The following is a 16,008-nucleotide window of genomic DNA, read 5'->3' as shown; positions in this document are numbered from 1 at the left end:
CTGTGACACTCTGAAGCCAGGACAGTAAGTCTTCAGGGTGCAGCTGGGAGGTGGCAGATGCTCACACTTGGGTGAAGGGGTGAATGGCGTGCTCACAGTGAGGAGCCCAAGGTGTTGCCAGGCAAGGCCACACCCAGGAGACTACAAAATGTGGTGGGACACTGACACCCGGAGCACTGACACCCAGAACAGAGACACTGGCACAGGTGGGCAGAGTGGTGATGGGAAAGCAAGGCCCAGGCTGCCTGGACCAGTAGGCATCCTCTCGCACCTGCCTTGCTCTCTCTGAACGGCAGTCCCTTGATCCACAAAGGAGCCTGAGACAGCCCCATGGGACCTCTGAGGGATCTTGCAGGACAAGCGGCACCCAGGACTGGTGCCTGACCACCCTCCTCCCCACTGTCTCGGTACCCCCACTGGCCCCTCCCTGGGGCTCACCGCACGGCCAGGTAGCCACGGACACACATCTCCATGAACCATTTGAAGGGCGTGGCCTCCATCTTGCCCCCCATGATCATCACCATCTCATCGGTCAGCTTGATGTCTGGTTCCCAGCCAAGGTTGCCACCCGGTGAGCTTTCAAACATGAAGCCAAAGTCTGCAAAACCCCCAAAGCCATTCGTGACAAGATCAGATGACAGCGCAGAGATACGGGCGTGCTTCAGCCAGGGCTTGGAGCCACAGGCTCCCCATACCCCACGAGCTGGCCACAGGCCATGTTTTCTTGGAGATGGTAGGGGCAGTGGGGCGGGGGGGTGACAGCAGGCAGGAGAGAAAAGAGGTTATGGAGGTGGGGAGCCAAGCTGGAGCGGAGATGAGACTGGCCCTGGGGCTAGATGAGCTGTGCTCTCCCTGGTTCCAGTTTTCAACCCCAGAGTGCCCCATGCACTGTGGTACCACTGCTACTCGCCCCCACAGCCTAGTGGCCAACAGCTCTGGTCTCAAAGCTGGACTTGAACCCTGACTGGCTGGGTGACCCGAGCATGCTTGGCTCCTCTGTGGGATGGGGATTGGTATCCTGCCCTGGGCTCTAGGGGGTGAAGGGAGAGGAGGAGGGTGGCTCTGGGAGCTGGCTGACCGATGTGGATGATGTGGCCCTTCTTGTCCAGCATGATGTTGCCGTTGTGCCTGTCCTTGATCTGCAGCAGGAACAGCAGGAGGCTGTAGGCAGCCATGCTCCGGATAAAGTTGTAGCGAGCCTGTGTGGAGAGGGCCCAGGTGCTCACGGATGGCCCTAAGGCTGTACCTCCCAGGACCTTTGGGCATTTTCCTGCCTTGTTCCTGGGACCCCAGGGCCTACAGGTGTTCTCTGGGCTCTTGTTTCTAGCCTTGGAGGTAGAGCCCAAATCAGCAGGCCAGATCTTGGGAACAGGAGTGACAAGTGACTGCGTCTGGGGGTTTAGGGGTTTAGCCCCTTCCTCCCACACCCACGAATTTGCTTTCTTCTGGGGAGTCCATCTCAAGGTTCCTTTGAATCCCAGAGAAGGTTATGAGGTGCCGTTGTTTTACCCCCAAACGTACAAGGACTCAGAAAAGCAGGGAAAGTGGGAAGCAGGGTGCTGGCCCATAAGCAGTGCTGGGAATGGTGGGATGGAGAGCACAAGCAACCTCTGGTCTGGGGGCTGCCCCGCTGGTCACCTGCTGGAAGGCCAGGGTGGACTCGTCCCCATACTGGCGCGTGAAGTAATCATACATGCCGAAGTCCGTCTGGCGGCCCAGCTGGTCCCGAGAGGTACAGTCGGGGATGCACTCAATCACTCCGCACTGGAGAGGAAGGGCCAGGTGCTGAGGCCTGCAGGCAGGACCTGTCTTGGCCTAAGGCATCGGGAACACCCCCTGGGCTCCTGGGAACTTACCCCAGGGGCGGTGGCCACCACCCGGTATGGGAAGACAAAGAGGTCCAGGCCAACCAGCTGGAAGATGTTCTTGAAAAGGTCAATAATCTGCAGGGCCAGCATATCCTGGAGACCAGGGAAACAAGGGGTGGTCAGCTGGCCGCCTCCTGTGCTCTAGTCCACATGACTGCTAGTAGCCCTGCCAGTGAAGAGGGAGAGAGGGAAGGAGAGAAAAGGGAGGCCATGGCCAAGCAGGAGTCTGGAGCATCTGGCCTCACTGCACACCATGCTGGGCTGGGCTCTGACCACCGGGCACCAGGCTAGACTAAGGCCATGCTGTCTAGTGGGGGATGCAAGTCAGAAGTGCCTGTCCTCCGAGGCAGTTCCCTCTGGGCGGCCAGGGGATGGGCAGTGGGTGGGAGCTGCTGGAGAGACCCCTGGGTTTGGCAGAAAGCCCTGGTTTCCTCTGTGGCACCTCAACCCAATGTGGGAAACAAAGATTGTGGTTCAGCATGTGAGGTGTGACCCCTAAATGCACCCGGAGCCTTGGGAAGAGGGCAGGCCTGGCCCCACTCACTACCTGTCGGCAGTCATCTCCCACTTTGAAGATGGCCGCCTGCCATGAGATCTTTTGGCCATCAGCCTCCTGTGTGCCACACTCGTCCTCAGAGTCTGAGCGGCACCGAAGACCTGTGTGTGGGCGGCGGAGAGGAAGCCAGTTAGCCTGGAGGCAGGGAGAGGCCCTCAGGGCCAGGGCAAGTCCTGCTCACCTGCCTGGAACCCTGGGAATCTTGGGGATTGTCTCTGCAAAGCCCCAAGGAGGCCGAATGAGGCCCAGGAGACAACTGGGGTCAGCAGATGGAGCCACGGGGCCAGGGATCTCTTCTGAAGAATGTTTAGGCTTAGATGGAACTGAAGATAGAGCCCCTTTTTCATTGGAAATGGGGACCCAGGTATGCCTGGGATCAGCAGAGGGCACTATGAACTGGAGGGTAGAGGTGTGTGTCTGTCTGCATCCTGGGGTGCCTGGGAGGACCTGGGGGCCAGAGTGCAGGGAAGGCCATGGAAGGCATGTCCCCATACTGGCAGGGGACCACACCTCCTATTCTAAAATTCATGCCCACTCAAAACTGCAGAATGTGACCTTTTTTGGAAATAGTATCTTTGCATATGTAGTCAAGTTACTGAGGGTTAGGGTGGGCCCTTATCCAATGACTGGTGCCCTTATCAGATCAGGGAAATCTGGACACGGGGACACAGGGAGAAAGCCTTGAGAAGACAGAGGCAGAGGTCAGAATGACGAAGATGCCAAGCATCACCAAACTTGCCAGCAACCACCAGAAGCTGGGAGAAATACACGGAACAGATTCTACCCATCTTCAGAAGGAGCACGGCCTGGCCGACACCCCAATGTGGCACTTCTGGCCTCCAGAACTGTGAGAGAATAAATTTCTGTTGGTGAAGCCACCCAGGCTGTGTCACCTGCACGGCACCCCCCAAAGCTCTGGGCTACTCAGCCTCAGGAAGGTGCCTCCTGGACTCAATGGCTGACCTGGGGCCGGTCTCCAGGTGTCTCTGTCACCGTATATAAGCTCTGTGCCATTCCTAAACAAGGGCTCAGACCCAGCGTGGATGGATGTCATCTTTCACAGGGAGCTGGTAATAAACTAAATATGCCCCCTAAAACTGGCATCATCCAGAGAAAACACTTAGATCCCAAACCATGTCAGAGTTTCTTCACTGACCTTCTTTTTCGAGTTCACTAACACCACATCGTTTCACTTTAAACTTAGCCAGATACGGGGCTTTTGCAGCACTGCAAAACAACAGAAGGAACATGGGTGCTGGAGCAAATGAGAACTTTGTGCAAGGGAACTGCCTAAAGACAGGCGGCCTCTCACCTCTGCATGGGTGTCCCGGACTTGTAGTCGATGTCCAATACAATGGCCTCGGGGTTGCTGGGCAGGTAGCAGCCTGTGCAGGGACAGAGGGCGAAGTTACAGGGAGCCCCAAAATGACTCCCCGCCCCCAGATGGGGCTTCTAGGTCCTCATCTGAGGCACAGATATTTTATCCTGTGGCCATTACAGGTCCATCCTCCCTGATCTGTGGTCTTTTCCTGGACCCTTCCTGATATCTAACAAAGGAGCTGCCACCTCCCAGGAGACACTTCTCCAGGAGGACACACCAACACTCAGCTTTACAGACTTAGCACACTGCTCCTTGGGGCCCGACTGGCCGACCAGTGCCAGGTGGGGAGCTGCCTGCTCTTACAGGGCATGTGCAGGAGCTTTCTACACTGCCTCCATTTACGTGGAACACCCTCAGTTCTTATACTCACCCACTGGCTGTAGCTCCCCTCTCTCAGCACACATGTCAAGTAGGGAGGACAAGAGAAAGCCTATTCCTGGTCAAGGAACTGGCAGTTCCCCTGGGGGGCTGGGGTGTGCTCCCTGAGACCCAGGAAGCGGGGGAGAGATCCTGGCTAGGGAGTGGGCTTCTAGGAGAGGCCCTGACACAGGAAGTCCTGGGACTCTTGGGAAGCAAAGCGAGGCCTTGCTGTGGGGTCAGGTGGGCTTTGCCACCAGGGGAATGAGGGGCAGAAGGAACATGCTGTTCCCTCAATGCCCTCACACCATCCTTCCCTGGCCAGTTCTGGTCTCTCTCCCAGGAGCACAATCTACTGCTCTGCCCTGGAGTCCTGGCTGGCTCCCCAGTGCCTCCAGGACAAGACCCGGCAGCATGGGCTGCAGGGGTCTGGGAGCCTGCTGACCAGGGAAACTGCAGCCTGTGTGGATGTCGAGCTTCTTTGAGCTGAGCTACTGTTTACACTGGGCAGGGCAGGTGGCTCAACAAGAGTCAAGGAAAGGTCAGCCAGTGTGGGCACCCTCAGCCCAGTACACCTGTGACACTCCCACCCATGCCCACAGTCTGTGCAGCCTGTGTTGCTCCTATTCCACTGGAGTTCAGGAAATTTCTAGAATCATGGCTGCCAAGGACAGTGTCTGGGCTTTAAGAAAAACAGAAAGCAACAAGGAAGATAAAGAGTATCTGCTGAGAAGTAGCTCTCAGCTCACCAGGGGCAGATTATGGAGAGGGACACCAGTGCCCCAGGGCCCAGGCTCATGTGGGCTGGCCGCCTCCCTGATCCCGGTGCCTACCCACACTGTCCACCCACAGGAAGAGGCCCATCTCATCCTGCTCACCAGGCTGCACTTTTACTTCAGACAGAGCCGACAGGCATGCCTTCTTTCTCTCGTCGCCTTTAGGGTAGGGCCTGAGAAACAGGACAGAAATGCTTTGCTTTGTCTCTGCAGGAACTGGCCTCTGGGGCTTCTGGGGGACAGCCCAGAGCCCCTCCTGTCTGATTCTCCTTTCCTCTCCTCCTAGTTTTAGCTACTACTGAAGGCTCTGCTAGACCAGTTCTTCCCAGACCAGGGTGGAGTTTTCTGGCTGTCACTGCCCCTTGCCTGTGTGGGGTGTGTGCATGTTGCTGTCAGAGGCACACAGGGGACACAGTTGGCTCTGGGGTCTATGCTCAAGTGCTGGCTCTGTTGTTTACTTGCAGCATGACCTTGGGCAGGCCCCTTTGTCTTTCTGCATCCCTAGGATGAGGATGACAGGGTAAAGTGGAATCAGGTGCCTGACATGATGCCCAGGAAACACCACCTCCCACTCCTTTATTTTTGCGGGCTAGAAGCTGCTGCATCACCGCTCTACTTAGTACCGGGCCCAGAAAAGGGCCTCAGGGCACACAGCCTAGGTCACTTGGTGACCAAGGGGCCAGGGAACAGCTCACGGAATGAGACACTTGAGAAAACAGGAAGCCAGTGCTCCCCCTGCCAGGGCCTCTCCCAGGCACTTGGCCAGTTGACTCCAGGGCCCCGTCCCACATAAACTGGCAGTGCCACAGATGTCCCAGGATGGCGTCAGCCCTCACAAATGGATGGCCCAGGAGGTAAATCAATAAAACAACATTGGGAGTTACAAATAAGTCTGGTTTTCCTAACACTCTTCAAAACTTGGAGAGAGCAGAGTGGCTTCAAGTTAGGGGACAGTATCTAGAATGAAAGATATGTTTTCTGAAATTTGCATGGCTGTGCATTTTGCTATACTTTCAAGAGACTTGAATTGCCAGGGCAGTGATTCCCAACCCTGGCTGTTCATTAGAACCAGTGCGGGCCCTCCATGCAATTCCCACAGGCCAGGACTGATGCCACTTACTTGATGATAGCAGACACGTTGGTGATCTTGTTAAAGAAATCAAATTCCCGCTGGTAGAAGTCCTTGGCTGGGCCTGACAAGGAGCCTGTGATCTCCTCCACTAACTGCTCCAGGAGGTCGCCGATGTCAGCTGGCAGAGAAACCAAGAGGGTGAGCCTGCAGCCGTGCCACAGAAGGCCCTCAAGGAAACCCCACACATCTGCCAGATGTACAGTCCAGATGTCCAGGTGTCCCCCAGCAGCGAGGTCAGACATCCTGAGTGTGGTCTGCAGATGCCTGGAGGGTCCCTGGGACCCTTCAGCAGGCTCCCACCAGTCAAAACCACATTGACAGGCTGTTTGCCCTCCTTGCGTAGACACCTGCGAGGCTGTGCACAAGCCATTGGCCAAGGTGCTGGTGGTCACTGGATCCTTATGGCTCTGCTCCCACAGTATAAACAAAAGCCAGTGTCACTAAGAATATCCCTGGTGAGGTGATGAGCATTGACTAATCTGACTGAACTCTACCCTGAGTGTATCTTTCTAACATTCTGTGTGTGATGAACTGGACAGTGTCCGGAGCCCCCTGCTGTATGTGAAGCACGCGGATGCTGTGGTCTCAAGGAACAGCATCTTGTGTTGGTGTGACTTTCGGGCTGAACTAATCTCTTTTTTCAGGGAACATCATTTTTTACTTGAAAGAGTGACTGACAGACAAAAATAGAGTTATTTGGACTTAGGTACATGGGAGATATTTTCTTAAAAATCAACAAGTCGAATCTGCCATTTAAGGAAAACTACAAAGTTTTGGAAAACTTGCATCTGTGCCGGTGAGCTTGACAGCTCCCCACCACTTGACAATGTTTCTGTTTGGTAAGGCCAGTGGGGCACAGGCAAATGTGAGTTTGAATGCTGTGAAATCCTGTGGGGGGTGTAGTGAGTGCTGGGTAGACCAATGGGCTTCAAAGAAAGAGCACGAGAAACTCGCTGCCATGATTTCAAATCCACATCACAATTCACCTTTAAGAAAACTATCACTTGTTGTGTTTGGTGCAGTATCAGCAGAGACTACGAGACCACCTATAGTGACCAGAAAGACCACTAAAATGGTCCTCCTTTTTCTAGCCACGTGTCTGTACCAGGCTGAATTCCCCTCATTTACTTCAACCAAACAACAGGGTAAATGCAGAAGCAGAATGAGAGTCCTGTTGTCTTTTACTAAAGATGCTGTGGCATTATTACAGACATTACAGAGATCTGTAAATCTGTAAAGCAACACCACTCTTCTTCTTTTTGAGTTTGAGAGTCGTTTTTCATAAAAATGTTATTTACGTTAATATGTGATGGGCTTGTATTATTTTTTAAATGTCTTGGTTCTCATGTCTAACATTGGTTAACACTGAGAACCAAAGCCCACATAAACCAAAGGTCTCCGGGGGCCTCACTAGTTTTTAAGGGTGTGATGATGTGAAGATGTGGGCAACCTCTGAGGACTGCCTTGGGTGGTTGCCTCGCCCCCATATGGAGTCACTGGGTCAAGCGCAGGGTGAGGAGAGGCTCGGCCTGACCAGGAGGCTCTCACATGTGCTTGGGGAGCTGCAGGATGGTGCCAGGGTGGGCAGGACGTCTGGAGGGGAGGATAGCAAACCCTTCACGAAGGAGGAGGATCCTGCTCCCGCTGGGTGTTCAAAGGTGAGAATTCCCACCAAAGGATGGGAAGCAGAGGGAACCATGGGCTGGGACAGCACGGGCCTAGGAGGGTTAAAGTTGGGGGGTGAGGCCTGAGCGAAGATGACAAATACTCACGGTCCTTCTGGTGCCCTTCTTCATCCAGATAGATGTTAGTTTTCATGTTCCAGATAAACTGGTGTGCCAGAAGCTGGGATTTGGACGCTGCCCACAGAATATACTCCCGTACGTAGCCCATCTATAGGAGAACAAGGTCACCATCAGCTCAGGCCTGGGCGCCTCTCCACCACAAGACACTCTTACCCAGTGTAGGAGTAGACTCCTAGCACTTGCAGACCCAGCAAGAAGGCCCAGTGGTTTCCGGCTGTGTGAGCAAGCTTGTCTGGTTATGTGTGAGCCCAGCCTACACAGGCCAAGTTCCAGCTGGCTAGCTGGCCGGTGGGGCAGATGGAGCCCCACGTGATGGTGTCTTCAATATAGGAAGGAGCCGGCTTTTGTTTCCCCTGTGACTTCCCCTAGATTCTAAGAACCATGACTCTCCAACTAATTTCTGCTGTTGTCAAGTATGAGGAATGAGTAGGTTGGGGACTAAAACTCAGTTATAAGCTGGTTGTTTGGAACAATGTTCCACAGTGATGGGCAGGTTCCAAAAAAATTCTAATACACAGATACTTCATGAGTTGACACACGATGGCCACTATCCTAAGGACCTTTCCTCTTTCTTCTTCTTAGTCGTATTCTACTACTCATAACTCCAAGTTTTAATTGCCCTTTTTTTAAAATTAAAAAATTTGCTTGTTTACTTATTTTTGAGAGAGACAGACCACAAGTAAGGGAGGGGCAGAGAGAGGGAGACACATAATCCAAAGTGGTCTCCAGGCTCTGAGTTGTCAGCACAGAGCCCATTGCGGGGCTCAGACTCACAAACCATGAGATCATGACCTAAGCTGAAGTCAGACACTTAACCGACTGAGCCACCTAGGCATTCCTTAATTACCCTGTCTTAAGGTTTAAAAAGGTGCTGGCCTTTCTGGAAGACTCCTGGAGGAGTGGCTTCTCTCCTCCCACCACAGTAGTCTGTGGCCTCCCATCTGGTAAAGTATTTTGGGGACAGATGTCCTCAACTTGGCTGGGTGGGCTTACCTAGTAGGTTAAACTTCAAATAACTCCTTGCTATGGGTTTCCCACTGCTAACCCAGTAAAAGGATCTAAAGATAAACTATGAATATTCAACTTGTAGTCTGCTTAAAAGTTTGTGGAGTTTCCGAATTGGTGGAGAGGCTGGGAGAGCCAGGCGCCTGAAGAGCGTGGAAACTCCACAGCCTTCCCACATCCCTTGCCCTATACTGCCCTCGCACCTGGCTGTTCGTTGATTATGTCCTTTTATGATGCACCGGTAATCCAGTCAGTTTTGCTGAGACCACAGAAGGGGACTCAGTGCAGTAACGAACAGACTACAACAGGGAAGTGGAAACCGGCAGCCGTCTGAACAAGGAGGAAGTGTCATCAGTCACTGAGGCCCACCGAGGCTTCTAGCTTTGGGAAAGGTTTTAGCATTTTATTCTTGTGTATCCTTTCTTTTTTTCATTTTAAAAAATGTTTATTTATTTTGAGACAGAAAGAGAGTGTGAGTGGGGGATAAGTGCAGAGAGAGAGGAGAAAGAGAAAATCCCAAGCAGGCTCTGCACTGTCAGCACAATATCAAAACCACCTGCTCAGAATTGGAGGGCTTTTGGCAGCTACCTAGCTAAAACAGGACTCAGTGTTTCAAGAGAAGTTGGCTGCAGTTCTAGAAGCACTTTGGTCTATGGACCAAGACAGAGCATCCTGCCAATCTGGGAGGAAGAAGCTAGCCCTGGGATACCCAGCCACAGTGCTCATAGCCACCACAGTGAGACACAGCACTTGCTGCTACTGCAAGGACTCAGCCAGGACACAGGGGAGTCTGGTGTCTTATGCAGTGGGGAACAGAATCAGCAGGAACAGGAAAGGGGCAGATGTTGCTGCTACACTTAGACTCAAGCACAGGTCAGGGGGCCAGTGCTAGGATGAAGCACGGGCAGTGTGGGTTCTGGGTTGTGGTCACCTCCAGAGGGGTTTCTGTGCCAGGCCCTGTGGTTAGGTATCTTATGTACAAGTGCTATATGTGATGGGTTGAACTGTGCCCCCCAATTCATGTGCTGAATTTGTATGCCTTAGTGCCTCAAAATATGATGGTGTCTGGAGATGGGCCTTTAAAGAGGTGATTAAGTTAAAATGAGATCATTAGGGTGACACTTAGTCCAGTGTGGTGTCCTTATAAGAGGAGATTAGGACACATACACACAGAGAGAAGACCATGTGAGGACAGAGGGACAAGGCAGCCATCTGCAAACCAACCCTCAGGAGAAACCAACCCTACAGGCACCTTGATCTCCAACTCTGAGCCTCCAGAACAATGAGAAGTACATTTCCATTGTTTTAACCCCCCACTCTGTGGTTCTCTGCTATAGCAGCCCAAGCACACTAATACCTCCATCATTTTGTTTGAGCCTCCCTGCTTCTGACTGAAGAAACGAGGGAGCTAGATTCAGGGAATGAGGAAGTGGCTAGCAATACTTCTAGGGCCCACCCACCCTGCACAGCAGATGGGGCCTCAGGGTGAGACAGGGTGAGTGGGGCCTCCTGGCCATGAGCACCGGCCACAATCATGGTGGGGGTGTGTGTGAGAGGAGCTCAGAGACCAGGTCACAGCTTGGCAGCCCTGCTTCCAAGGCCCCATCCCTGTTGCTGAGGACCCCCTCCGGACTGCCCAGCACGGCTCTCAGAGGGAAGGACAGCACATGTTGGCACAGCCTTACCTTGTCATACCTGAGGGCCTGCACAATCTGGGGGATGTAGAATAGGATAGCATCCTGCAAAGGAGGAGGACAAGTGATAATGACTTCCAGGAAGGGAAGACAATTCCTTACCTCCAGGAAGGTGATAACAAACTCAACACAGATGGCTGTCCCAGGGCCCCACTCCAACCTGGAACAGCCCTGATGTCACTGAGCCCATGGGATACCATCTCACTGGAGATCACAGAGGACTGAGAACTGCGGAAAGTCCAGAGGGTGGCAAAGAAAATGGCCAACGACTTGAAACACATGATGGGTGAGAAAAGGCAAAAGGAACAAGGCTCCTGTGCCTGCGATGACAGGTGAAGTGCCAGCTCATGTATGTTCCCTGCTGGGGGCCTGCTTGGGGACAAGGGCTGAGGTTCTAGCAGACCCCTGTGTTGGGGCCTCCACGAGTCAGCTACCAAATCTGTCACTGTGGCTGTCTCATGGGATCCCCCGACCTCCCAAAAGCCCACTGCTGGAACCAAACTCAAATTCAACTTCCTTCTGTAACTCAAACACCAAATTAAAATTAAAAAACAAGTAATACCAATAAACATATCTGAGTCAGAACTAAATCTGTCTTCTATGACTGCCTGGACAGAAACAGGGTGAAGACATGCTCTAAGATGGACCGATGTTTCATCAGGCCTACATCAAGTGGAGATAAAGCCTGTCCTTACTGTCTCCACCTAAACACTGCCAGATAGTCCCACCGAGGCTGATTCAGGCAGGATGTGGGCTCACCGGAGGGAAGGACCGCAGGACTTTCACCCCATACTGGGCCGTGAGAGGGTGCGGTGGGTACATGCTGGAGAAGTAGGAGAGGCCTGTGGGAGGGTCTGCGGGTGCCCAGCACAGCACATGGCTGAGCTCAGGGGCGTCGGCATCGATGGTGTGCCAGGTGACCAGAAACTAGGAAGGAAGCAGGGAAATGGTCTGGCACAGGGAGTTCCTGAGGGCCCTCTGGAAATACCCGGCCCCACCCCATATCTCAGGGATGGCCCCAGATGATAATAATAAAGCACTTATAATAATGTGGGGAAATACTTCTCATATATTATGTAAAGTAGCATAATTTCAACTAGGGTAAAGTATGTTCGATATTTTTCTGCTGTAAGCATAATAAATGCCTCATTTGAGAAGTGGAAAACACAGGAAATTAGAAATATCATTCTACCACTGAGGCTGCTAGGTTTTCCTAACACTTCTAGGTTCCAGGTGTTTCTGGAGGCAGTTCTGTTTTTGTGCAGTTTGAGCCCAGGCCCCAGCACGTGCTATACTACCTTGATAGCTTCGGGAATGTCACTAACGGCTCCTGGGTCCAACCGAACGAGACGGGTCACTTCGTTGCCGATGGCTTCTGTGTTCTTAAACCTAGGGCACAAAAAGGGTGTGAAGGAGATGGCCTTTCCTGCCTCCATGTAACGGGGTGGAAGAACCCTGAACTGGAGGGATGCAGATTAATGCCAAGTGACCCCTAAACACTCTACACTACTGACATATTGGTAACTCTGAACATGAATGTTTGTAATAAAGAGCACTATGATTGGCTATGACAAAATGCCAGAACTATCTAAAACAGGAATTATCCTATATTCCTCATTCAAAAGACATCCCCTTCTATAGTCCTTGCTTTCAGAACGCCCCCTTGCCCTGGCCCCCAAAGCAGCCTGTCCATGGCATGGCGAGGCCACAGGCCAGAAGGTACATCCATAGATGGGAGGGAGGATGCAAGTTTTTAGGGGTCATGACCCCAGGCTAACACAAGGTAGACTTTCCATGAACACTGTCAAGCTGTGGTCCTAATCCAGAGGACTGCATTAGAACCAGAAGAAGGAAGCAGTGAGTAGGCAAGTGTGTGCTCAAGGGAAAGAAATGTCCACTCCTGGACGTGGGGTGGATGCACTCCCCCTGGTGGGATTTAACACAGGGGCCTGGGAGGCCCCTCTCAGCTACTGGTTTTGTCCTTGGCAGAGCTACCAGGGAGAGTTCACAGGACACTCGGTTGCAGGCCACCTCCTGTGAGTAGCCTGCTGAAGACCTCTGGGAACAAAGTCCAAAGGATCCCCAGGCCTGCTTCCCTGTAATGACAGCCTCCATGTGCTTCCTTTCTTCCTTGAATAGGACTGCAGCCCTGAATGTGCTCTGATGTTTCCTGCTTGGGCTCTGGGATATTAGGACATCCCAGGCAGGAATCCATGCTGTGTAACCAACCACTGCATAGAGAGACTGGGTCAACATCCAGGGCAGAGGACCAGACCACTACGATTGCTTCCCCAACCATCCTTGGCAGTGACCACGTCATGTTCCTTCCCACTCAGGTACCCTTGGACTGGACTCTGGCAAGGCCCTCATCAGGCAGGTAGGACTAGGGCCCACCTGGCTGGCAGCTGCACGGCCAGGTAAGGAGAGATGCTCCAGGCAAGGTTAACATTGTCTTTCCACTGCTTCTCGCTCAGGCTGATATATTTGGACCTCCAGTTGGCCACGCTGTTCTCTCCAGCCTGGTCCAGCTCCAACTCCGGGGCCGACAATGGGTTGTACCATGTGATGAGACGCTCAATCTCAGTGGCCTGGTGAGATGAGACATCGATATGCCATCTGCGTGCACCCATGTGCCACGCTGCTCCTGTCCTCAGTGCTGTGGGCATATGGCAGGTGTCACCTTACCAGCAGGGACAGCAGCAGCGTCCTGCGCTTCATGTAGTACTTGTGCAGCTGGGAGCCCCGGTTAGTCTTCTTGGACATGCCTGTGGAGAAAAAGAAGGCACAAGTGTGTTCTTCAGAGTTCACTGACCTACCCTTCATTTCTAGAACCTAGAAGAAGCTGTCTTTCAGCATTCTGCCCACTGTCTGAGCTGCCAGGATATGACTCAGACCCAAGGGACCTATCAGCAAACCTTTAACCGACCTGACTTCTTTGAGATGGTGGACATGCCACTGGACAGGGGGTAGGTGTTGATCCAGCCTTGAGTGGCCTGTTGCCGAGAGCCAACCGCTATGTCCAGATTGCTCCGGGTGTCTTGGTTATCTGTGGGCAAACACATTACTGCTTCCAGAATGAGGTGTCTAGACTTTCACCAAGGGCAGGAAGGGAGAGACACGGTGTTGAAGAAATGATTTGCAGAAAAAAAACAACAGCCAAGATTTTTGTTTTTTTTAATATAAGCTCTACACCCAATGTGGGGCTTGAAGTCATGACCCCAAGATCAAAAGTTGCATGCTCTACTGACCGAGTTAGCCAGGTACTCCTAGGAAGTTTTTAACCATTCAACATGTAAAGCCTACTAAAATGTATTACATTCCTCCTAGGATTCAAAATGGAATAAAACAAATGTGAGTGGTGATACTGATAAATTACAAACAGCTCTCTCATCTCTAGCATCATGTTGTTTTTTAATACGGTGGCAACTTGGGACCCTTGCAGGCAGGCAAGAAGAGATGCTGGCCCTGCTCTATGTGGAGCCAGGAAGTTGACTCCGGAAATCACTGCTTGCTTTTCCCTTTCCTTTTTTCTTTCCCTTTCCCATTTATTGATAGAGAGCGAGCAAGTTGGGGAGAGGGGCAGAGGAAGAGAGAGAATCTTAGGCAAGCTCCATGCTCAGTGTGGAGACTGATGTAGGGCTTAATCCCATGACCTTGGGATCATGACCTGAGCCAAAATCAAGTCAGACGCTCAACTGACTGAGCCCCCCAAGTGCCCCATCCCTTCCTTTTCCTATAGTCAGGTTGTCAGCTGTGGGTCTGTCTGCAGAAACTGTACTCCTCACCCCTAATTTGTGCTGTGTAATCAGCTATGTGCTCAGAGAAACAAGAACATGTTTCTTTGTGGAGGTTTGTGGCTTGCTTACACCTTACCTTTTCTTTAACCTTATCCACCCTAGCTTGCTCCTATTCATCTTTGAAGCTCAGCTGTCACCTCTTCCAAAAAACTGTCCCTATCTCCCCAACTCTGGTGGGCCAAGTGCCTGTCCTTGAGGGGTACTCCCATGATCCCCTCATGCTGACATCACCTGTAGATTTGATTATCTTCTACCAGATGAGAGCAGATGGTGCCTTATTCATCTTGGCATATGGGACTTATCCAAGTATCAGTCTGTCAGATATGCAGGGGGGGCGCTGGTGAACTGGGCTGGTGCTGGGAGAAGTTACATGGAATGGCCTCTGCTCAGGGCCTTCTACACTCATTCATGCTTGTCAGCTAGGGCTGGAGGACAAGTGGTGGCCAGGCAGGCTTTGGGCCTCTGGTGACCATGCAGCATGGCTAAGGCCTGGGCTCAGTGAGACTCTCACTATTCTAACCAGACTCCTTCAGGGCTTCCCACTGCACCCCACTGTCCCGCCTGCACCTATGTGTCCCCACCACCCACGAGCAGCTGTGCTGAGAACAATGCTCACCTGGGGGAACAAGCTGGCTGGCAGTCAGGTACTTCTTATCAGAGAACATGGCTGTCCAAAATTTAATCATAATGCTTATGTCTTCACGTAGCCTCTTTTCTCCTTGAGTGGGGAACTTTGGGGGGCAACTTCAAACAACCACAAGAGGACAAGAGTTGAGTGCCTGGAGTCTGGGACTAGAAGCCACATGTATTATAAAGCGTGTGAGAGGTGACACAAGTGGTCTCTTAATGACCAAAGGTGAGCCCAGAGCTGGTCATCAGCAACAATTATCTCATTAATTCGCAAGGAAAAGCGTGATGATTTTCTGAGCTTTCACAGTTGCCTCCACCACTATCCCCAGCACCGTCGACAGCCCTTGGCTGCATGGTGTGCTTGTGGTGGGTCCTGCAACTGCAGCTGTCTCCATACAACACAACCTACACACTCGCAGAGCCCCGGGCAGCGGGTGATTGCAATTCTTTGAGCAATAACCACTCCTAGGAACTGGAAAGTTAAATGAATGCACAGTTGAGCTGGGGGAAAACATGTGTGCATCTCGTAGAGAGGCTAGCTCTAACTAAGTGCACACATGGAAACATGGCACAGGGCTGAAGATGTTCAAATCCTGGACCACCAGAGTCACAGAACAAGGAGGGCGGTGCATAAATCAGGCAAAACCATTTCTGCCGTGACTTCCTGGGATCTGGGACAACTGGGGGCACTGGGTGCAGTGGGCTGTCATTGCACATGGTGCACAGCACAGCTGGGGGAAGTACCTGAAGTAGTCAAAGGCGGTTGAGTAGATCTTCTCGCGAAGCACGTTGCGAATGGTCGCGTTTGGGACCACATCGGCGTGCAGAAGGGCCAGCCCCAGAGTCAGCAGTCTACAAGAGAACACTGGGGGCTGAGTCAGAGTGTGGAGGGCCCAGGAACGTCCCAGGGTCCCTAGCTCCTGTGCAAACCACTTGGCCCTTGGGCATATCTCTGGATGACAGAGCTCTCAGGTGCCAGGACTGTGGCACCAGCCAAGTTACTGCCA

At 52.4% G+C, this 16,008-nt stretch overlaps 1 protein-coding gene across 1 annotated transcript in view; it reads right to left on the bottom strand.

Annotated features, from left to right (window-relative positions):
• The window catches only part of PI4KA (phosphatidylinositol 4-kinase alpha), a 114,268-nt gene that overhangs the window by 2,521 nt on the left and 95,739 nt on the right, over nt 1-16,008 (bottom strand). Inside the window, exons 35-52 of the mRNA XM_019437386.2 lie at nt 15,746-15,853; nt 14,988-15,115; nt 13,501-13,620; nt 13,260-13,339; nt 12,969-13,162; nt 11,873-11,963; nt 11,334-11,501; nt 10,566-10,619; nt 7,843-7,963; nt 6,059-6,188; nt 5,041-5,111; nt 3,737-3,809; nt 3,581-3,651; nt 2,416-2,525; nt 1,857-1,961; nt 1,639-1,764; nt 1,079-1,199; nt 439-598 (exon numbers count right to left, since the gene is read on the bottom strand). Coding sequence (XP_019292931.2) covers nt 439-598; nt 1,079-1,199; nt 1,639-1,764; nt 1,857-1,961; nt 2,416-2,525; nt 3,581-3,651; nt 3,737-3,809; nt 5,041-5,111; nt 6,059-6,188; nt 7,843-7,963; nt 10,566-10,619; nt 11,334-11,501; nt 11,873-11,963; nt 12,969-13,162; nt 13,260-13,339; nt 13,501-13,620; nt 14,988-15,115; nt 15,746-15,853 — 2,031 coding nt within the window. The remainder of the gene's footprint in view (nt 1-438; nt 599-1,078; nt 1,200-1,638; nt 1,765-1,856; nt 1,962-2,415; nt 2,526-3,580; nt 3,652-3,736; nt 3,810-5,040; nt 5,112-6,058; nt 6,189-7,842; nt 7,964-10,565; nt 10,620-11,333; nt 11,502-11,872; nt 11,964-12,968; nt 13,163-13,259; nt 13,340-13,500; nt 13,621-14,987; nt 15,116-15,745; nt 15,854-16,008) is intronic.

This window comes from Panthera pardus, unplaced genomic scaffold (genome assembly GCF_024362965.1).
Source record: "Panthera pardus isolate Hobbes unplaced genomic scaffold, ASM2436296v1 HiC_scaffold_15, whole genome shotgun sequence".
Classification (NCBI taxonomy): Eukaryota; Metazoa; Chordata; class Mammalia; order Carnivora; family Felidae; genus Panthera; species Panthera pardus.
This window is presented reverse-complemented; position numbering and strand designations above follow the sequence as displayed.